At 40.5% G+C, this 23393-nt stretch overlaps 2 protein-coding genes across 3 annotated transcripts in view; one reads left to right on the top strand and one right to left on the bottom strand.

Annotated features, from left to right (window-relative positions):
* Positions 1-11655, bottom strand: part of LOC109468713 — a 21992-nt gene extending 10337 nt beyond the window's left edge. Inside the window, exons 1-2 of the mRNA XM_019767029.1 lie at positions 11553-11655; positions 9302-9673 (exon numbers count right to left, since the gene is read on the bottom strand). Coding sequence (XP_019622588.1) covers positions 9302-9672 — 371 coding nt within the window. The 5' untranslated portion in view covers position 9673; positions 11553-11655. The remainder of the gene's footprint in view (positions 1-9301; positions 9674-11552) is intronic.
* A 202-nt stretch (positions 11656-11857) lies between these two features.
* On the top strand, positions 11858-22669 carry LOC109468721. 2 transcript variants are annotated; one of them, XM_019767041.1, is made up of 5 exons: positions 11860-12469; positions 12597-13010; positions 16731-17015; positions 18407-18464; positions 19626-22669. In XM_019767041.1, exons 1-5 carry the CDS (start codon positions 12403-12405, stop codon positions 20407-20409), a joined length of 1608 nt encoding a protein of 535 aa, XP_019622600.1. In that variant the 5' UTR covers positions 11860-12402; the 3' UTR covers positions 20410-22669. The 2 variants fall into 2 exon arrangements, with proteins under 2 accessions (XP_019622599.1, XP_019622600.1); XM_019767040.1 differs by having other exon boundaries at positions 11858-13010.
* Positions 22670-23393: the final 724 nt, after the last annotated feature.

The raw sequence follows: 23393 nt of genomic DNA on the forward strand, positions 1-23393 counted from the left end.
GCATAATTAATGGCAAATTCTTATAATTCCATAGTTGTAACTGCTGCACCCCGAATTTCATACTTGCCACATTTGGAAGTTAAGTGAAGGTGAACATCAATAAACATAATTTATTCAAATCATGACCTCATTTGCATAATTTATGAGGAAGTGCTATAATAGCCGTTTTGTTATGATAAGGCTGTCATTGGATGGAGAATATGATCAACTGATATAATCCATGCAAATGAGGCTCTTATTTACAAAATCAATGATTAAAATGTAGAATTCGTCACCCGCAAGGGTTAACATCTTTTGGCGAAGGTATGAGATCGTGGAACTCTTGTTTTTAATTTCCTGGTGAACAGGAGTGACATATGATATGGCACCTTGCCCCCTTAGCCTTCCTGTGAGTGGGCTAGCCAGGGCCGACTGTGCAGGAATTCCTGGACAGTCCCCACTGGGACCAAAGGAATTAGCCTGCCTTTGTTTATGTTATCTGAACCAGCTTCTTTCTCAGTTTCTTATGAGGAGGAAACCTAAATTTGAGCTAGCATTGAAGTGAACCTAATGTGTAAGAAACAGGTCCAGGAGCGAGCAGAAACAGATAAAAACCCAGTGATCTAATTCATCACTTTGTGCCAATGTCAAAATGTACATGTTTATCAATCACTGTCTCAATCTACTTTTCACAGATTATGATAAAATAAACTACAGCATAATTTTTAATACATTTTACATCCACAGCTGAGCAATAACTGCATGTTACAACAGCTACAGGAGTTTGACATGAATTCTGATCACCTCAAACTCAGTCAATTAGGAAAGCAATTGCATTTACTTCTCGTTCAAGTTGTTGTTTCATTCCTACAAAATGACCAGAAGGTATTAGGGATTTGAACAACAGATTAGGGTTGAACTTCAAACCTTTTTTTGTGACAGAGGTAGACAGAGCCCAACATCTGCTTGGAACATACAGACAATGGATACAAGGCATCTAGAAAACATCACAGTTTTCTAGCTTAACATCTGCTTTAGTTGGAGAAATCAGACACTGGATACAACAGCCTGGGATACAAGACAAGTAAATGCTGCCCCCAGCCTGGATGCCAGATCCCTGCCCCACATATACTCCCCTCCACCATGGGAACCACCTGGATCCCAGGGATGGCACTGGGTCTATCTTTATCTCTCCAGAGGAACGTTCAAACTTCTAGAGTGCTTGTGTTGGGCAGCCAGGAGGAGGGGTCAGTGAAACTGAAAGGAAGTGGCAAGGCCTCTGGACAATACATTTGTACACCCTTTTTCTACTCAAAGTGTGAAAAACGTCCTGGAGTACAGTAGTTATGGTAGTAGGCATTTCCTCGGTCTCATCAGACCTTTAGGAGCTTTAAGTTTGAATAAGCCAGATTTGATACAAAAGTGAGTGCCTCGTAAGGCCACACCAGTTTAATTAGTTGTTTGAAGCGACAGGGCGAGATAAAAAAAAAACAACAGGCCAAGGCACCCCATGAAGGCCGGAAATGTTAGGATATGGGCCATGAAGGATGAAGTCAACACACCAGGCTGGTTTATAATTAAAACAACATATTTTGAACTTTTAATGAAACAAAGTTGCATTGTAAAAGGATTCTTCAACATTGGGACCAAAATACGTGTATAGATCTGCATGAGACACTGCCCCTGAAACACAGACTGGAATGTGGGTTTCTCCCCACATGGATGTGCAGTGGGGAAGCTGCTGTTGTACAGATACATGTAGGACTGAGTGTTAATTTGGCATGACGGCCCCCACTGCTAGAGGTCAGAGAAAGAGGACCACTTGTGTTACCCTGCCTGTCTACAGTCTAACAAGCTGTGATTAATGGGCAAGGGAGGAGACTGAGGGGAACCAATGAAAAGTTGTCTCTTCACACAAAAAGCATGGCGACTAGATAGGACAGAGAACAAGGAAACCTCAGCAAAATTTCCACCCAGTTTACAGTGTCAATAAACTGCCCAGTTGACTCAAAATCACCCAATTTACACTACACAAAGACCACTGAATTCAAATGCAAACTGGCCAATTCTTTTAAGATTTCTCGCTATGTAGCTATGATCATTAAAAAAATGTTTTCTATCACACTTGAAAATGTGAAAGAGATTGAACCATGAACGCCTCCCAATAGTGCCAGTCGCTGTGGCATCGTCTATGGAGAAAAATTCAGAACTGAGAAAACGCAGTTGTTGCATGACCAGATGGCTGACCAAATGAGGTGGCTGCTTGGACAAGTTTGACTGTACCATACGGAAATACACACAAAGTAACTGGAAACAGTCTGGCATAAAGACTATGATTTAGCAAGGAAATTATCCTTGTTGATAAAGGATAAGAAGTATTGAGTATGTCAAAACATGTGTAGAAATATTAGCATTGTAAAAGTTTTCCCTACTAATAATCCCGCAATTGAATTTTGCAAGATTCAAAACGGCTACAATTTTTCTGTAACTGTGTAAGTTTTCAGTAGTGGACCTCACCAACATATCAGGGCAAGGGCTATTAGCATGCTCTTCAAGTGGGGGTGGGGTAGAAAATTGTGGGCTTGCTTGTCATGGCCTCATCTGCCAATCTGCCTCATTATCCTTAGATAAATAAAGAAGGTTTCAAGAGTATAAATTGTAGTGGTCCCAAAACAGCATGTGTCTGGCCTCTGGCGACACTTCATGTGATTTATCCCCTGACCAAAAGGCCTACCAGGGCACACCCAACTGCACTGTGAGGGTCTCCCAAGGATTAGCTTAGCTAATCCAGCGTGTAATTGAGACATGTGAAGACTTTGGTGAGCCTTATACATTAAATTTGCACTTCATCCAGTTGAATACTTGGAATCCACTCTCTGACAATAACTGGAAACTTTGTATCAAACTGTTGAATCAATGTAGTCACTATCGTGTTGAACACTACAAATTGAAAGCCTTTCCTACTCTTTGCCAAGATGGTTACAGCACGGTTTGTCCCTGTCTGTAGGTCTGTCAGACATGATTTGTGAATGTCTGATAGCTCTTGGCCTCCTGAAAAAGTGGTATAGGTTTGAAGCCCAAGCAGCTTTTTTGATTGCAGGGACCAATTTCATATGACAGTGACTATATTATCAGACAGATTGTCATTGGATTGTCATGACTTTCAATCAAGTGACATATGTAACCAAGAAATAGACGGAGGAACATCACGATGGAATTAAGGCCCTTATGGAACCATTAAGATAAATCGTAAATGTAACCTGGTCCATTATTTTGCAATGGTCATGGAACTCTTCTTGTAATACATGTATATCGGTACATGACATTATGTCTGATATAAAACTGACCCATCAATCTGTCAGACTTCCCCCACCCACCTGCAGGCCCACACAGTGTAAGGTCTATTAAGAAATTAGATTTGTTGTTTTCATAATGAAATGATTACTAAATATGTCACACACCAAAACTAATTTGATAGCTACTTTTATGCAAAACCTGGGCCACAATAACATTCAATACAGGTGTTCCAGCCCATTTGATAACTACTGTATATAAATACCCTTACCATCATCACACCGACTGCATGCATGTACTTATGCCCTTCTGTTACAGTACTCATGTTTGTTCTTATCAAAGCTCCACTACTATTATATAGTACTAAGTCTGGCCCAAAGGATTGCTTCTTCTAATTGAACTCTTTAAGAAGTAGACTTCTCTTGTAAACCCAGTTTCGTATAAAGGTAATCATGCTGCTAACTAGCTGTCACTTGCAAAATGGGAAATTTAACAGTTTTTTTTAAAATACAAATCTAAAAAAAAAAAGAAAGGTTTCTGTGCCACTTTTTCATTTGGTGATTTGGCCTTCATTGTACTGAGGACATTATACTAGTACTTGGTGTACAGTCTTTACTGAATCCAAGGAAAATGCCTGAAATAATTTACATGTACCATTAATTTCCACAAAATAAAGACTGAATTTCCCATTTTTCAAGTGACTGGCATATGTGATGACTTTGTTTACATTGTTTTGCAAGAGTTATATTATATCCATGCTCAGAACACTAAGGACTGAAAAATCAATACTATAGTTCACATGATTTAACATTTTTCTTGTGTCTTGATCAAACAATTCCTCCAAATTGCTTTATGTGCATGAAACAATCATATAAATGTCTGCCAAATCAAGGAGGTTCTAGGGGTTCTAACTACATGACCAAATTTATCTCATTTTGCTTGGATAAACCAAGAAGCTTCAATTTCAAACTGAAGCTCCTTTGATAAATAGTCTTAGTGTAACTTTTCTGGAAATTTCTGTATTGTGTACATGTATGTGTGCTGTGCTTGCTAATTGTCTCTTCAGATACTCCAGTGCTAAAAAGTGTCTATTGTACTTGTTTATCAACCCAAGCCAAACTGTCTGGCATGGCAGGTAAAGGTGTGAAGCAGCCGTGAATTTGCCTATTGTTTTCCTCAGGTATTCTGGTACCCTGCTGTCAGGGTCTGAGTCAACAAACTAATTGGCCATATTGTCCCCTTATCCAAACAAAGATATCATATGTCATCCTTGGAGTGGCCAAAAGTTGCAATTTTGTCATATTTTTTTCTTCTCAAAGGCGGAAACATATGCAATGTTCTTGTTTCACGCAAAAGACATGTCTGAAAAGTAGACAAGTTGAATTTTAATGTTCAAGTGGTCCCAGGGTTGTGCACATTTCCAGTACATTGTATGGGATCTATGAATATTTCAATTATGCCATTTTTGGTAATATTTTGAACATATTAAAGAATATCTCTGCTATAATGATATTGGTAGATGTGGGACCACTTGAATATTATAGAGTGATCATTGCAGAATACATACATACCAAATTTGTGTCAAATACATGATTTTAGGGCTTCCGCCGGGAGCATAAAAGTGATAAAATTTAGCTCTGATTATATTCATATCTTTATATCAGTATGCTTTAATTGGAGTCTATATACTTAGAAAGTATCTTATGCATCCTATGGTTCATGTCTTGTTGTAAGTTCTGGAAGAAAATATCTTAGTGACAATATATTGAACATCAAATTTGGGGGACCAGTTAATTAGCTAGAAAGGCTAAAAAGTGACTTAACTACACACAGAGCGGGTAATGGACTGTCCCATTGAAATGTATGGAAAACATGTAAGAAAGAAGGTGTGAAAAGCCACCTGCCTGAGTGAAACTGCATCAAGAGCACGCATTCATAGGGTCACTCGGCCTCTAAACTGTCAATTTTGTTGATATAAAAAAATACTGCTAAAGGCATCTAAATGCTAGCATAAACTTTAAGAAGTGACCTCTGACCTCTATCACCAGCTGATGATAGCATGGAAACTCAGGACTTCTTTTCTGGCCTGGACACACCAAACATGGCACAAACTCCATTTTTTTACATAATCAAATGCAAATAACCCTTACCTTTAACATTCAGCTCCAAAAAAGCAACAGATCCCAACATTAAGACATTTTACTCTGGTTTTGTACATGCGGTATCCGATCCGGGGGGTTTTCTAAAAAGGGGAACAAGGGCGCTCCGCCCTTATGTAACAAGCTAGCGCCCTCATATCAATTTTCAGATTGAAGTCTTTTTCAAAATTATCTTTTTCCAGTAAAAATCCAAAAACAACACCACATAACAATGTATTCTAGGATTACAAACTATGTTTCTCTCATGAAAATTCCAAAATCTTACCACAAACATGAAAATTTAGCTCTAGTAGTAAAAGTCTGAATGGAGTAAAGTACATAGTTCATTGAGAACTTGCGCAAAGACTACATGTAAGCCTCCTTCATTTGCATACTATAGAACAGGCTCTGAAGTGAAACATGAGACCTGAGTTTGTAGCAGCCTGGATGAAGGTGTTGCAATGTTTGCCATGTGAAAGGCTGTGGCAAACCCAATGTTGTCATCTAGGGCTACTAGTAACATTGATCACTAATTGTGTAAGTGTATAAAGGGTGATGTGCACATTGTGTTGATTGTAATATGCAATGCATGAATAGAAATTTAGGAAATATATTGACAAAAAAACATTGAATTATTTTAGTCTATCTATCCTTCTCCTATGGCTTTTACATACATTATAGTACTGGAAATTTGTATTGAGCATTGTATCTAGCATATTGTAAATTTTGTGCAAGCTAAGAGGACTGTGTGAGTGAGTGTCTAAATCTTGAAATTAAAAAAAATCCAAGTAAACAGACCTTCTCATAATCATAGTTGTTTGTTTTCAAAGAAACATACAATGAAAGAGTTCAAATTTCCCCCCTCAACTCAAGTTGCCTCAAACTGTCCCATTTCAACTTCGAAACCCCTCTTCCGCACCCCCCCCCCCTCGGTCGCTTTGCTCCCTCGCCGTGATATTGCAGTGTTCACTCATGCCAGATTTTTCTAGAAAAACCCCTGTAGTTTTTAGACATTGAAATGTTTTTTACACCTCAAACTATGTTTGCGTCCGCTGAAAGGCTGCCGATTAGCATCCAGATGTATAATATCACCAATCAACAGAGTTTGTAGAAAAGCACTTTAGTTTGGTGAAGTTTGAGCACCATTTTTGAAGCAAATGTTTGCATAAATGTTTATGACACAATGTAAGAAGTTGTACATAAGTTACAAAAAGTCAGATAGCCTCATACACTACTTGAGTCCTTTGATAATTCAAAGAACCAAAAATTACTGGTCAAATTGTTGCCATTGCTGCACTTTTAAAGGAAACATGACAAGACTATATGCCTGGTGCTGACAGTCAGCCATCTGGGACACGTGTTGTGGAATGTGTTTTGCAAAGGATGATGGGATAGTATCACCCCCCCCCCCTGCAACCAAACAAACGCCACTGCAACGTTTGAATGTAAAAGGGCGACCCCAACGGAAATCCGTGTATAAACAAAAATCTTTCAATATTCTTATTTCCAAACAAAAAACACAAGAGTTGTGGTCTTAGGTTCATTGAAGACAAAATTGTAGGCGAAAGCCAGATATCCCCAATTTGATCTCATTCGAAAATGCACACCTTATCTCAGTATCATCGGACAGCGCTTCACAGACAAACACAGCCGATAATAGCGGTAAAAAGAAGCCGAAAATTGCAAGTACATGTAACTTTTCCCGTTATCCACTAGATGGATCAGATGAAACTAGAGAGGCATTTGCTCAAGAGAAAATACAGCATATTTCAGTCATACCCCTCCCAATAAAAATTATGGACTGTTTCTACGAAGCAGGAACACTGTCAAAAATATGATATACATATTTAAAATACATACAATTGTAAAACATATATGTTTAATAAGAATACATATATACTTTTCAAAACAATATATGTATAGTAAATACATACAGTTGTAAAACATATATAGTTAAGAAGAAAATATATATACATTTTCAAAACAATATATATATCTTAAATACATTAAATTCCAAAACATATATTGTTCACAAAAAGTGGTGTTTTCAAAACCCCTATCATATAAAAATTTTCATTCCAAAAAGCCTTTTCATTATTGTAAGATCATTATGGAGATCTTTGTACAGCCACCTTCAAAGTGTTTCAGAAATATCTAAATGAATTCAAATATATTAAAGTTTTAATTTTCAAATTTTTTAAAAATTTAGAACTTTTGTTACTGGGGTATTCTTTTCTTACAAACATGGAGAAAACGGTGACGCGGAATTGACCGTAAATCAACAATATTTGACATACATTTTGTTGTAACTCTTAAACTTTCCATGCCACAATCTTAAAATTTTCAGGATCTTAGGATCAAACAGTTTGCCACAAAGGTCTTTAATTACATGTTTTTGTGTACAAAAGTTAACACATTGTTGCTAAAGCGGACGGCAGAGTTTTGCGTTACACAGACTATGGCTAGATGTACTCATTAGCGTAATTAGCAACAACGTGTTAACTTTTGCACACAAAAACAATGTGTAATTAAAGACCTTTGTGGCAAACTGTCTGATCCTAATCTCTTTTTTCCAACCTCCATGGTCCTAAGATCTAAGATGTCAAATATTGTTGATTTACGGTCTCTTTTGGTGCCGTGAATAATCAGCCTATTCCCACAGAACCAATTGCAATACTTAAGCATCTTTTGATGAAACCGTCAAAATTGTAGACTTTGGAAAATTCTAGAAAATCTCAATGTTTTATGCGAAAGGAAGAATTCTGACCGGAAGAAACTACTCTGCAATATTGTTTTGAAAAGTATATATATATATATATATATATATATTCTAATTAAACATATATGTTTTACAATTGCATTTATTTTAAATATATATATATCTTTTTGACAGTGTTCCTGCTTCTACTCACACCCGTACAAAAGTAGAACATTCCAAAGTAACTAGCTTCTGCCCAGAGCGAGTTATTTATGTCATCCATGTTTATATGTGTACACTATACGACATCCAGTAGGTTTGTAGCGGACCAATCAGAGGGCTGCTGACAGGTCACCGACTAACGCAGCTATTAGCCAATGACGGCTGACGAGTCGGCTATTAGCATTAGCACATTGTTTCATGTAAGTGTCATGAACTCACCCAAGCGCGCACATATACTAGTACAACAGGCCAAGCTATAAACGGTTTTCCTATAAACAAATGCAAAGCGTCTGAAAAATTGAACAATCACAAGTGGATTGTTCTGCCTAGAGAACCCCACAGCAAGTTCAAGCGCTCACGTTTTGAGAACTTTGGAATCTTTGGAACAGCTGCTTTGGAATCTCAAACTATGCGTCAGCGGAAAGGCTACTGGTGTGAAGTACGAACCGAGTCAGATAAATTATTCCTAAATCTGTCGCCAGCAGAAATATCCCGGATAGCATTCAGTGACAAGCCACCCCCCATAGCAAAATATATAAAATTGGAAATAAATATATTTCAGCACATAAAGTCATGAAATAAATGACACCAATTGTTTTGGATAATCCAACATTCAAAAGTTAAACACCAGTGCGTCATAAGACAGCCGTCATCTCACAAAAGTATGATGTAACCAAACGCGTATCTTTTTGGAAGAAAAAAAAGCTTTCCTCATATTCCTATGGCGTAAAGCTATAGATGCTAATCATCAAGAACAGCAAACATAAGATCAAACGAAATTTCGACACTATTATTTTGCGACTTACATACAGAATTCACCCCGAATGAAATTATATCGAATGATGAAAAGGGTATAAATTTGAAAAGTGTTCAAATAGACATGAGTGATGAAAATACGGCTTGCGAACTTTTTACATTACGTTTACAAATTGATCTTTAAATTATGAATATTCGAATGTGAACAACTTACCTTAAGGAAGCTCTCTCAATCTTACGCCGTTCTGCCGCTCGGACGTTCACGCGATTTGGATCCAGGAAGCCTTCCTTTATCCTGGCCAACAATTGGCCACTGGTTAGTGCTTGGTTTATGACTACGCGGACGATTTGGTTATCGTTCGTCCGAGGTGCCGTATTCCCTTCCAGTTGAAAAATGTTTATCAGCACCATTTGTCTTGTATAGTCACCTGGACCACGTCGGGTGTTGGCGCGCGGGACGATGTTGGCTTGAGGTGGCTCCAGTGCCTCCATCTCTTCATCTGACGCCTCTTCATCTGGACGTGGAAGTCCAGCGCGTTGTGCGTTGTCCAATGTTCCACGAAAGGGATCTTCGTTACCAGCCATCCTGAAGTAGAAAGTCACTCGGTCGTCAGGATGTGCTAACTTTTGTTTTTTAGAGAGGTGGATGGATTATTTCAGATATTCTGAAATATGTGCAAAAATGATTCCCTCCTGGAGCACAGATATGAGCAGTAGGAGAGGAAGTGTGGTTGGGGCTCTTGGGCAAACTTCGGAAGGCAGTCGGGCCATATGAAAGAATTTTGTCGGCCATGTTTGGGAAAATTAAATGCCAAACGGGAATGAAAAGCAAAAGAGCCAAAACACGAAAGGGTCAGCGGTCATTGAGATCAACACCAGAGTAGGCGAAAAGGTTTTTTGGGAAGGTGAGAAAAATACTACTAGCCAAAAAAACTTTTGTTGGTGTTTTGGAAAACAGATCAAAGGTGCCTAAACCAACAGATTTTGAGCCAGAACAATAGATGACGCCCTGATCAGAATTCAAAAATTTAGATGTAAATCAGGTGCCCAAAAAAACAAAAGGGACGTTTCACACCAATATGGCACAAGTCAGGGAGGTCTAGCACATGGCCGAGGGCACAAAGACTTATGGCAGTTCACACCGCTTAGAGGGGTGACAAGCGGCAAGGTGGGAACGAAGGACAAAAGCAAGGACAAGGTGATAATTAATGAATAACAATATACCTTATGCAAAGTTTGCCGACCCAAGCTTGGAGCTAAGAAAACCGCAATTTTGGACACAAATTTAGAACGCACAGAACAAGGGTATAAATGATACCAATTCTCAAAACAACAAAAATGCATTTGGGGAAGTTATACCGGCGGGAACTTTTCAATCACTTACACCGAAACTTTGCACACAAGGTCTAGTCGTTTCCCCCCCATGCCTTTTCCCCTATGTCAGTCTGGTTATTTCCCTGTCAGTGGTTATTACTGCTAAAGTTATTTTTTTCAATCTAAGATAAAATTATGTTACTATAAGTGTTTACATGTGATGTCGTTGTTGCATACTACTTTCTTATATGTTGACTACCGTTTTGCCTGATGTTAGCACAGCGCCAGATGCAGTGTGCCAAGTTATACATAAATAACCACGATTGAAAACATTGAAAAGTAAACATCTATGATTTAAAATAATTTAAACATAAAAGTCTCTGACTGAAACATTCAAACACAAGCAAGTAGTCCCTGAAATCTCCAACTTGACACCGCACCCGGGCTGTGTTAGTGGTGGGGGAACCTGGCATCCCCGCCCGCCGCCGTGAAACTGACGGCTTGTTAGTCTATAAAATTCTATGAAACTTAGGAAAAACTACAACAAAAGTACAGATACCGCACTAACTATCACATGTTAACAGTTATAGTAGCCTACGTTTATCTTAGATTTTAAAAATAACTTTAGGAGTCATAACCACTGATGGGGAAAATTGACCAGACTGACATGGGGGAAAAGGCATGGGGGGGGGGGGACGACCTGCTACCCAGTAGGAAGGGGAGAGTCAAGTTCAAAGAACAAGGTGGAATTAGCCTTAGGAAGCGCGTAACATAGGTAGGCAGAAACAACAAGCAGGAACTATATCAAAATCAGAGCTTAGAATGTTTAACACAGAGTATAACATAGGACTGCAAACCACGTTTGTTCAGCAGACCGGCATGGGAACAAGTCTAGTGGTACTTTGGTATCTTAGCGTCTATATATATCTTACTATAAACGAGATCCAAAATTATAGTTCGATTACTTCTGATTCTGCTGAGCTGGTTTATTAGTCCGTATGTTAACTCCAAAGGTATATATGGTCTAATGGTTAGAAGAGAGTTTAGCACATAGTTATACAGATAGTTACCAATGGTCTAGGATTGCACCGATGAGGTACTAACAGTTATACAGTACTAATCTACAGAGCTACAACTACAGATATACATACCTTGAGTCCAGGCAGGCGTCGAACTGGCTCACAGAGCGGTTGTCACCTCCAGGCTCGACTATGCTGACAATAGTCCTTCACCTGATTGTTTGCTTGCCAACCAATCAGGGCCTACCTAACGCGCTAATATATGCATATCTCTCTATAACAAGTCTCTCCATATGGTCACAAGTCTCTCCATATGGTCACTTACATATTACCATAATTAAAATAGTCACAACCGTTACACATTATCTAGGTCCACCTGAAAGTGTAGGCTTGAGCAAGATGCGACAACATCTAGTAATAATTTGAAACTATTACCAGATGTTGTCGCATCTTGCTCAAACTTTCGCTCTCGTTTCTGGATTTAGGAAATCTAAGTACTAGTACGGTATTCAGACCCACACTTAGTAATAACAGTGCTTAGTAATCAGTCCTGGTAATCAGTCTGTCATTGGTTTTCACAAGGAAGTCAGAACAGCGTTGTTATGCATCGGTGACCAGACGGTGTGAACGGTGAACAGAATGGTGAACTTATGAACTCACCCAAAGTTGGGTAAACTGAAATCAAGAAACCGCAATACGACTTGGCTCGCTTTTAACCAATCTTGTAATCTATGTTATGTGTACAATGTGCAATGAGAAATCAGACATGTACACGTATTTGCGATAAACAATATTCTTTTTATGAGGGAGTATTTGTCGCTGACTGGGATTAATTAGCAAATATCGGTAAGGCCGGTGGCAACAAGCGCGATTTGTATTTGCATCTTGAGAGCGTCTGTGGCTAATTGACAAGAGGAGTGCAAAAATTCATTTCATCGACGGTATCTCTAATGTTAGGCAACGACTTTTCTCCGAGGTGAAGATGATGTTCCTTCATCCTCTCCTGGTCCTAGTCCTTATATCCACGGGGGATTTCTTACGCGTGACAGGTGAGCACGATTATTTCATTTATGAAGGGTTTGAAAAATATTGTGTGCCTTTATCTGTTTCCCCTTCCTTACTGCTATGGCGTTAGTGAATTCTGTCTAACGTTCTCCGTGTGTCTTTTTTCAACAGCTATTGGCGTTACACCTGAAGAAGTAGACGACCTTCTCGAAAATGCAGACAGCGTCTGGCGAGAAGCCAGGGATGTCTTAAACTCTGCATCCAGTCTCCGGGCAATGACAGATGTTGAGCAAGAACTTCAACGTTCCGTGAGTGAGATTAGGTTAATGCGTGTACGACTAGACCGGTTACGAGGTGAAGATGTCACTCCTTCGATACACGGGATTAAGATAGAACTTCGGCGACTACAGGAAACTTTATCAACGACCATGGAAGAGATCAGACAACAGATTTTGGACGTATCTCAACAAAGAATCCCTGAAGTTCAAGCGACAGGAGGAAGACCGAGGTTCATTATTGATCCAGGCGAACTGACCGAGTCTTTTCAAGCAGGGGTGGCGTTTCATGTCGCCGCTAGGATTCAAGGTAAGAAGTTTTTAGCATCGTTTTTAGCCTCCATAGCCTGCCAAAAATGGGGGGGGGGCGGGTCGTTCATGGTCTTTGGGAGCTTTTATGTACTATTTTCTGATTGCATATAGACAACATAGCCGGCATGGTTGAATTAGAACTGGGCTAATAAGAAAACAGACGAAGACCACCACTAAACCCCCAGTTCTATAAGCCTGCTACGGAGGCTACATCGTTTTCACATTGACTAGACATTGCGATTTTTGCAACACAACGACTTGTCTTATGATTAAAAAAAAAACATTGTAATGATAGGCAGGGATGTTGTCTACCACAAGTACCCCCCCCCAAAAAAAGGCAAGGCCCCAGCGGAAGTGAGGAGATACAAGTAATTAGAGCCAGGGTACCGAATACTAAGTAGTCTGTTATTGGATAATTGTTGGAGACGGTCGGTGACCGCGAATAGCGACCATCTGATTGGTCCCAAGAAATCTAGTGTGCATGGGGTGGGGGTGGAGAGGGGAAACCCTCGGTTGAAGCACGTACACTTTGTAGCCTCCTTCGCAGTCTTGTTGGGTGTCGGCGTAATTTTTTCTCTGAGCGACGCGAGTAATGTATATGCCGCCGCGAGGGACGATTTGCTGCCGAGGGACTTTTTGCCACGGAGAGAAGGTTTCCGCGCTCCAACAAGACTGCTTCCAGTCGGCGAGTAGAAAGGGCTATCAAAAAACACTTAGGAGCGATTGGCATGGATGTGTGAACTTCCCGCAATAAACGCCACCAGTGCAGGGTGGTGTTCACGCCCCGTTGCTCGACAAGCCAAAACTTGCAACTTTCTAGCGGTCGCCGATCAACCCGTCGGTAGAACGCCAACCATTCCCGAAAACCGAGCCCTATCCACTCAACAAAATACCGGAGACATTGCTGCTCCGAAAAACAACTTTGAAAAGATCACTACCACAGGAACCCGCAAGCTAAACTGTGATATTGCTGGGAGACGTGGACAGTGCCGCCATGTTGTTTGGTGTAATCTCCAAGCAGCTTGGGTGGGGAAATGGATACAGACTGGCCAATTTGATACTGTCTTACCCCCACCAAGGACATTATGTATAATGTCCTTGCCCCCACCAAAAGATTTGCTTGGGGATTAGTTTGGTGGCGGGTTGATCTCCAGATCATGGGAGGGTAACGCACCGCTCCACAGCAAGTTGCGTAATAGAAAGAATGGCACATTTCGCCAGCAAAAATAGTACTGCAAATTGTCTTGGTTTGTTTGCATGGGACGCTTCAATATGCACAGCAATGCCTTTGTTGTAACATTACCAATGTTGGAGCGCGAAACCTTCTCTCCGTGGCAAAAAGTCCCTCGGCAGCAAATCGTCCCTCGCGGCGGCATATTACTCGCGTCGCTCAGAGAAAAAATTACGCCGACGCCCAACAGGACTGCGAAGGAGGCTATACACTTTGCACCTACGTGTAGTCTAGGGGTAGCCTCTACCAGGCTTGGCGAGGCGGCTGGAAAGAGTAGAAATCGGTCAAATAGAGAAATAAGCATGCCAAGGGAGTTTGTCCGTTGAGAGAACAGTTCGCCGCGATTTCTACTCTTTCCAGCCGTCCAGTCTCTTGCACGAGACAGGTTTATCTCGGCCATATATACCAAAAGAACAAGTTTCATAATGACAGTATGGGGCAACATTTTGATTTCCAGAAAAGTGGATGGATTATTTCAGGTATTACGAAATGGTTGCTTAATTTAGGTCAACCTGAAAGAATCGCTCAGTCCCAACAGTGCAGAAAATTGTGAAATGGGAGAAAGGCCCAACGAAATGAGCGATATGCAAGGTTCGGTAACAACATTAGAAGGCTTGAGCAAGATGCGGCAACATCTGGTAATAGTTTCGCTCTCGTTTCTGAATTTAGGAAATCCTAGTACGGTATTCACTCCCACACTTAGTAATCACAGTGCTTAGTGATATGATATGAATCTTTATTGCATGTTCTTGCCCAGATGGGCTAAATGCACAAGAGGATTAGTAATCAGTCTGTCATTGGTTTTCACAAGGAAGTCAGAACAGCGTTGTTAATAATCGGTGTCCAGACGGTGTGAACGCGGTGCCACATATAACGTAAAAAGCACATGTGGGTGATAAGAAATTGCAATTGATCGACACGAGTTTACTTCAAAGCTTCCGTCATCATATCGGAAAACACGTGATGAAACATTTATTGTTGCGTTTTTGAAACATTTGTTCAAACTAGCATCCTACCCAGCTCCGGGCGTAGGAGTTTTGATACTGCATTTTGTAAATTCCGAAAAACCCTAAATTTAAGAAAGACAGGCATCTTTTATCTTCTTCTGTCTTCAAAAGTAACTTCGGTCAAACCAAGGAGGTTAAATACAATAAAATAGTTGTATTTAACCTCCGCACTTTGGATGGGGAAATAGTTACTGACTGGCCAATTTGAGCTGTCATATCATGACGTGTGTTTCTGTCAAGACTTGATTGTTTGCAATTATGTAAAAGCTGTCTCCTCCCGTCTCTGTTTGAACTTATGATTCAAATTTTGCCAGGAAGGGAGACCTCCACCTTGTTGATTTGACGTATCCATGCAAGTATATATATTACCAAGTGTTTGTATTATTGTTTGTATTGTATTGTACCATAGAGTTCTGCTAAAATACTACATGTATATACGTGAGTAGATGCCACAAAAATCATGCCGAAACACCATGAGGTAATTTTAATTAAACCAAGGACTGACTCAACATTTTTTGCCCGATCTCAGAATGTCCTACGAAAGAAATTGTGTGGAGGTGAACTGAGATGAGATTGACGAATAGACGAAATGTAGTCGAATGGCGATATTAAACTTAGGATTGTGTACCAGCAAAATCTTCCCCCGAAAATGCAGGAAAATGCGTTTCAGAGGGTTAGAATTTCAAATTTTAAGTTTCAATATACTAGTATATAAAATGAACCTTTCAGCCCCGTGTCTGTGTGTGTGTGTGTGTGGAGGCTGCGGGCATGTACCTGATTAGTATAGCGAGGCATGTGCGTATACGTGTCACTTGACATTTTGAGTATTATAACAAGGAAAATCGTAGATTTCAAACCTCCGGGTTTTTTTTGTATTCTATTGGTTTAGGTTATTTGTTTGTGTGTAGTATGAAAGTTATGTGCGTAATATGTTTGTATGTGTTTGATGGCTACTGACGGTTGGTTCGGTATGGACTGTTGATCAAAGTCAGTCTGACAGCCTGCACCGTCACCCGCGCCATTACCCCCGCCGTCATTGCTGCGCCGTCACCCAAATTTTTTATCGGAACCAGACACCCCTCTGATTGACCCCTTTTAAATGCTAAGACCCAAAACTGCAACTCCCCATTCCTTAACAACATGGTAAATTCCATTTTCAGCATGGCGGGGGTGTCCGGAGCACTTAAAAACATTTTATTTCGACGCCCATAAACACATATGCAATTAAACAAAAACGTTCTGCATCATCTGCAGCCCAATAGCAATACGTATACCGAACAACAGACCAATCCGTCCATCCGATCGCGAGAAACAGCTGCTGACAGAAATGTTTCGAACCATAGTAAAACCTCCTCGCGGAAGGATATCTCCTTCCCCGGAGGTAATAAGCTGTTTCCGGTACTTTTTGGTATACTTAGAGTATGTCGACAATCTATCTTTAAACAGTTATAACAACAAGGATCTTGCTTATTTTTAACAGGAGTGTCTGACTCGACCTTATATAGAAGGAGGAGAGAGCTTGGTTTGCTGCAAAGAGAACGGTACACAAACATATCGGATGAAGATTTGGACACCAGGATGAGAAGCATCTTAGAAAACGACTCTAACTGTGGAAGAAACCTGGCAATGGGTGCCTTGCGCAGTGACGGAGTTGTAGTCCCTACACGGAGGGTGTCGGAGTCTCTCCAGCGAGTCGGTGGGCCGATGATAGCTGCTCGGTGGCAGAGACCAGTAGAAAGACAGCCCTATCGAGCGCACTGCCCAGGTGAAGCTAATCTTCCTTGTGTTTGTCATATCAAAACTTCATATAATATGTGCACGCCCACTTTGTACTAAGTATCTGCAATATGTAACTGTCTAAGGAGTGGCGAGGCCAGGCCGGCCTCGTCGGGCATCCTGAAGCTGTCTGTAGTTGTTGCCGAAACTATTTGTGCTATACCATTGTGTAATTGTGTAGGGAAAGAATATATATAGGTCGGATTTTAACAATTGTGTAAGGTAAAGCCCATATCTGGTTTTCACGACAGACACACGTGTGGTTGAAGAACATATATATGTATATATGTCAGTTTACCAGCACACATGTGTGTACGTGAGGTAAAGGACATGTGTATCTGGTTTTTTAAGACAGACATATATGCGCTTTACACACTAGATATATATAAGTGCTTCGCTCACATATGTGCGCTGTAGAAACCAGGTACATGATGATCATATGATATGACATTTGTCGTACATGACGCACAACGGTAAGCCGCGAAAAACACACATATATACTAGTATATATATATGACGATCGCGTCACACATTTGTGTGTACCCTGGAAACCATGTCCGAAATGGGAAAGGATGGTCAATGTAATCCCTTAAAAATTAATAGGGACTTTTTGGACATCAAGACTCGAACGCTTATAGACGCCGTCACAATAATTCTTATGAAACAGACATCCTATTCTTATATGCTTTTCATACGTGAAGAGTTTGCGGCCACTGTGAGGAGTAAAAGTCTTACAAGACAAAATCGTTTTAACTGGAACAAATTAAACAATATTTATTAGTTACATTTATGGGCTGTGTTATTTCATCCTGAGCTTCATGCATAGGAAATATACATACAGGTATTCCGTATCGCAAGAGGTATCGGCCGACCGCGAGTCGGATCGCCCGACGGCCGGACGGAGATCCGACTCGCGGGAGACCCGTAGACATATAATTTATGTCATACCCGCCCAGCTGAAGTGATGTCACTGGTCATTGTCGAGAACGGTACGGTCCGATCTTCCATGGCTTCCATAAAAAGTTTCGAAAACATGTCCTCATGGGTGGGTATAACATAGATAAAATACAACACATATAACACGGTGTATTCCGCATCGCCCTTGCTCCCAGCTCTCCCGCGATTCGGGCCGGTATCTCGGGCGATACGGAATACCCCGTGTTGTGTTCTATATCTATAATTCTACTAAGACTTTAATTGGCTGCAAACTATCAATCAATCATCCCCGGGCAGTGAAACTCATATATACCGGATTTCTGCGACACATGTATTTGTGAGGTGAACGTATGTGTCAGGTGTAGAACATCATGTATAGTCGGTCTTCGACGACACATAGACAATAAGAAAAAAATGACTAATGCGTTTTTATCACATTGACAGGTTGGATTGTCCATTGTGACACACACCACAAATTGAACGGACACCCACGAAGAAATGGGTAAGTGCAATATATGCTATCCCAAACACGATAAACAAAACAAAAAAATCTGAAAATCACAACGAAGGCAAACAATTCTAGACATCACATTAACAACAATGTTAACGCTACAGGACTTATTATAATAATAAGAAACTAATATGCACCTAAACTAATATAAAATTCTCCTTGATTATGCTAATGGCGTCTTCATTAGTGTACATGTCTGCCCATGGCTTTGTTTCTCTCGTTCTGAGTTTAAACGGATAAGTGCGCTGTAAACCGGTACCGCAGGTTGTCACGCAAAGTTTCGCAAATTATATCCATATTTGCAAACTAGTCATATGATTATGTCCAGCATCACGTAAGCTACTTACGTACCCAAAAATCGCCTCGATCCGTCAACTGGTTCTTTGGTTATCCTCCTTTAAATATATTTCCACACACGCCCTGTAGTTAAAGAATAAGTCGCTAGGAGGCCCGAAATAATATCACTTCTTCCCCAGCACACACATTACGGTGGATGCCCTAACATCCGACGCTTTTTTCACGCGCTCGAACTCACGGCGCCCTTTCGCTAGTTGTCAGAGAGTGGTCAGGAAATCCATTCATACTACTAGTATTCATGAGCCCTTCACGTTCCGCGTTACAAGCGATAAATCTGAGATGTGAATGTACCTTCGTGAATGCGACTACGCTAGACAGTGTGCCCTAACTTCGGACGCTTTCGTAATTTTGCTCTCTTCAGGCGTTGATGATAAAATTAAAAAAAAAAAATATAAGAATAGAATTTTATGATATTTTAGCATTTTGTGTGCTTCTCGTATCACGTGAGGAGGGTACTGTCCAACGCAAACAGTCCTTGTTTCCACTGAAAACCCGTCCTCAGGGAATCATGGAAAATGTTCCGGTGCAGTACCATTTCAAGCTAATAGCGGACCCAAGATCTGATCATTTGTAATTCTCATAAAGACCTAACCACCTACAAAATATCGGTATCAACACATACAATGTAAGTCTTCAGAGAAAGAGACGAACGCCTCTTGGCGAAGGTAAATAAACCTGTGAACACACGAGTGTAAAACGCAAAAAGATGCTTCCCGTAATCACTTCTGATACGATTCTGTGATTGTGATTGTGTCTTTTTTGTAGAGATTTTTCACCTTACGTTCCTTTTTGCAGCCGGACGGCAGTCTGCTGGGGGATTACAATTCAAGGCGGCGTCGATGGATACTCCAAGACCTGCACGTTCCTGAGCGCCACCGGATCCAACACAGCCGCCTTCATGATGAGAGCTTTCCTGCGAGGCTGCAGGGAATACGGCATCCCCAGCAGAATTCGAACGGACGACGGCGGGGAGAATTCTGAGATTGGCAGATTTATGGTAGAGCTAAGAGGTCATGGTCACAATGCACACTTAACTGGTCCGTCTGTCAGAAATGTGCCTATCGAGCGCTTTTGGGGGACAATGGGAGATCATTGCACCAGACATTTTAGGAAGCTGTTTCAACGTTTTGAAAGAGAGGGTACATTGGACCCGTCATCTGATATCGACATTTTTGCACTGCACTTTGTCTATCTTCCCATAATCAATAATGCACTACAACAATTCAGAAATTGGTATGACAACCATCCTATCCGAACGACAGAATATAGAATGAGCCCCAAACAGTTAAGGATTACCGGCTACCAACGATTCAGAAATTCAGGTTACACTTCAGTAATTGAACATTTCAACGGGCCTCCTATTGACGTTAACACACTCATTGAAGACGAAACCGAGGAGGAGTATCTGATGAAGATATGCAGGCGTGGGGAATTACAAATTGATCGGGAATGTATCGAAAATCTCTTCAGGGAAGTTTTACCGTTCGAACTAGAAAACGGAAATGGGAGGGACAAGTTCCTCTTAGCAAAATTGATCATACAAGAATACCAAAACCAGAACGAGAACCAGGACGATTAAAGATACCAATGATCTATCAAAACACGACATTACTACCTCACTACAACAGCAATGGATAATTTTCTCAGCGTAGTAACAAATTTTCTAACATTTGCATAAAAGCAACAATGAAATCCATGTATCATATGTTTCAAAAATGTTTAGGATTCAACTACAGCAGGCCTCAGTTTGCATAATTCATTGCAAGGTTTCTCCCAAGCTTGATGACATACATCATGAAGTACCAACGTATACTAAGCTAGCATAGCAAGGTAACATTTTATGTTTAGGAAAGCGTATATCGAAATGTATGAAACTTTGAAACAGGGACCTAAATAACTTTTTTAAGCATTCATTGAAGTAACAGCCCTGGCTAACTATGTATTTATTACATTCGCCGTAAAGGTCATGTTTTCAGTGTTTGTCTGTGAACAGATACCTCAAGAAGGTATAAATGTAACCTAATAATGTTTGGTGTGTGGACAGGCTGGCCACAAATCTTAAAGTGATTAGAATTAGGGCTCCCTGGTGGCTTTGCTTGGTAATGCAGCAGAACTTTGTGGTTTTGATATGTCATAAAGTAGACGTGCTATGGTCACAAAGTTTGCAAAGAAGATAGCTCTTGTGTTCAGGAAGAAGTGCCACTAGTTCTTCTCATATGATCAGCTTGTCCTGGACCTACATGAGCGTTTGATATTCTCCGCGGATTGTCGTGACTTTTGATATGTAGGTAGCGGAAGCGATGCTTAAGCAATGTATAATTGTATAAGTGGTGAAGGTATGAGATCATGGAACTCTTGTTTTCCAAATTGTAACATGACAAGACAACAACTAAAGGGATGTATCAGATAGATTGTGTGTATGTTCCTCATCTATCTAAATCCCATATTGCAAGTGATGTGTGCATTGTAAGCTTCCCCTCTGCGCTGTAACTTTTGCCACGGACGTCCTTTGTAGTTACATATTAAAACATATTTATTTTAGAATAATCAAGTATGATTAGAGTAGACATTTTTGTTTCGGACATGTATTATATTTAGTGTAGTACTAGAATGATTTGATCTCATTTTATTTTTATGAGACCTTATTAAACATGTTTTTACTCGTGCAACGTGTACGCAATTGTTTAATATCTATTTGGTTTGGGTGTAATGTGTTCTTAACTGCTGTCGCGCCGTTTTCGATGTACTAAACCTAGTGATTCCTTGACGTATAAGCATTTAGTGTGCATCATTTTCTACTTTGTTTTGAGATGTTTTTGAGACGTGATTGTCTAACTGACAAAATAATTTTTGTATTTTTTCGTTGTAGGATCTTATAGTCCTAATGCTGGAATGGCTTGTGTATATGGTAGCTGTATATGGTAGCTGGTTTCACACGTGGTTTTCTGATAACCCCATACATAACCTCTATACTATTTAGCACAAAGCTTAAGAGAATGCACAAAATTGCTTTGAAAGGTATTTTTACTAATGGACATTAAAAATAAAAGGTGGTACCGAGGGTGATACGAAATACACCGTGAATATTTTATTTATGTCACATACCCACCCGAGAAAACAAAATGCGCCAAAATTTGGTGTATTTAAACAAAAAAATACAACGGAAACGCGTTCAATTTATTCTTTGGAATATTTAGAAGCCCTTAAATCGTACCGATAGTTATCACACGGGCGGCCCAGGTAGGACATGACATAAAAGGTATTTCTTGCCTATGATAAAGGTACCGGGTCATCAAGCACTTTTTAATGACTCTAGCCTGTACGTAAGCACAAGCACGCCTGGTGATCCCCAAGTCCCCTTGTGCTTGCATTCTGACTGGCGGAACGAAGCGGTACTGCAAGGTTCCATCCGCATTTCTTATTACAGTGTATTGAGCATTATTACAGTGTAATGAGATCATAACAGTGTATTGAGTCTATTACACTGTAGGGATCATTACAGCGTATTGGGATCATTACAGTGTAACACTGTATTAGAGCCATCACAGTGTACTGTGACTGTTACACTGTATTGGAGGGGCGTCACAGTGTATTGACTTTTACGCTGTATTGGAGAGGCGTTACAGTGTATTGGAGGGACGTTACAGTGTACTGGCTGCGATACAGTGAATTCCTCAGATACACTGTATTCTGTCTTACAAACGCCGTATTTGTCTATTACAGTGTAATCTGCCTGCAATACACTGTTTTCTTTGTAATACACTGTTTTCGGTCAAAAATACAGTGTATTTTGTCAAATTACAGTGTAATTAGCTTTTGACTGGGCTATACAACCATATAAACGCGGGTACTGTAAACTGTAAACGCGTGTACTGTAAACGCGCGTACTGTAAACACGGGTACTGTAAACGCGGGTACTGTAAACTATAAACGCGTGTACTGTAAACGCGGGTACTGTAAACTATAAACGCGTGTACTGTAAACGCGGGTACTGTAAACTATAAACGCGTGTACTGTAAACGCGTGTACTGTAAACGCGGGTACTGTAAACGCGGGTACTGTAAACGCGGGTACTGCAAACACGGGTACTGTAAACGCGTGTACTGTAAACGCGTGTACTGTAAACGCGTGTACTGTAAACTGGGGTGTGCACCGATAACGCGTGTACTGTAAACGCGTGTACTGTAAACGCGTGTACTGTAAACGCGTGTGCTGTAAACGCGTGTGCTGTAAACGCGTGTGTAAACGCGTTTACTGTAAACGCGTGTACTGTAAACGCGTGTACTGTAAACGCGTGTACTGTAAACGCGTGTGCTGTAAACGCGTGTGCTGTAAACGCGTGTGTAAACGCGTTTACTGTAAACGCGTGTACTGTAAACGCGTGTACTGTAAACGCGTGTACTGTAAACGCGTGTGCTGTAAACGCGTGTGCTGTAAACGCGTGTGTAAACGCGTTTACTGTAAACGCGTGTACTGTAAACGCGTAAACGCGACATCGGGCTAATGCAACAGTGTCTTTATCTGTTTGTCGATCAGTATATTCAGTGTTTTACCCAGGCGGCC

The sequence above is a fragment of the Branchiostoma belcheri genome, unplaced genomic scaffold, assembly GCF_001625305.1.
Source record: "Branchiostoma belcheri isolate BF01 breed outbred unplaced genomic scaffold, Haploidv18h27 scaffold2, whole genome shotgun sequence".
Classification (NCBI taxonomy): Eukaryota; Metazoa; Chordata; class Leptocardii; order Amphioxiformes; family Branchiostomatidae; genus Branchiostoma; species Branchiostoma belcheri.

What these genes read in the sequence shown, in the direction of transcription:
- LOC109468721 (XM_019767040.1), top strand. Translation starts at nt 12,491, where the DNA reads ATGAAGGGTTTGAAAAATATTGTGTGCCTTTATCTGTTTCCCCTTCCT. An exon ending in CTATCGAGCGCACTGCCCAG is followed by an intron (nt 17,016 to 18,406) that starts GTGAAGCTAATC and finishes TCACATTGACAG; the next exon opens with GTTGGATTGTCCATTGTGAC. An exon ending in GGACACCCACGAAGAAATGG is followed by an intron (nt 18,465 to 19,625) that starts GTAAGTGCAATA and finishes TCCTTTTTGCAG; the next exon opens with CCGGACGGCAGTCTGCTGGG.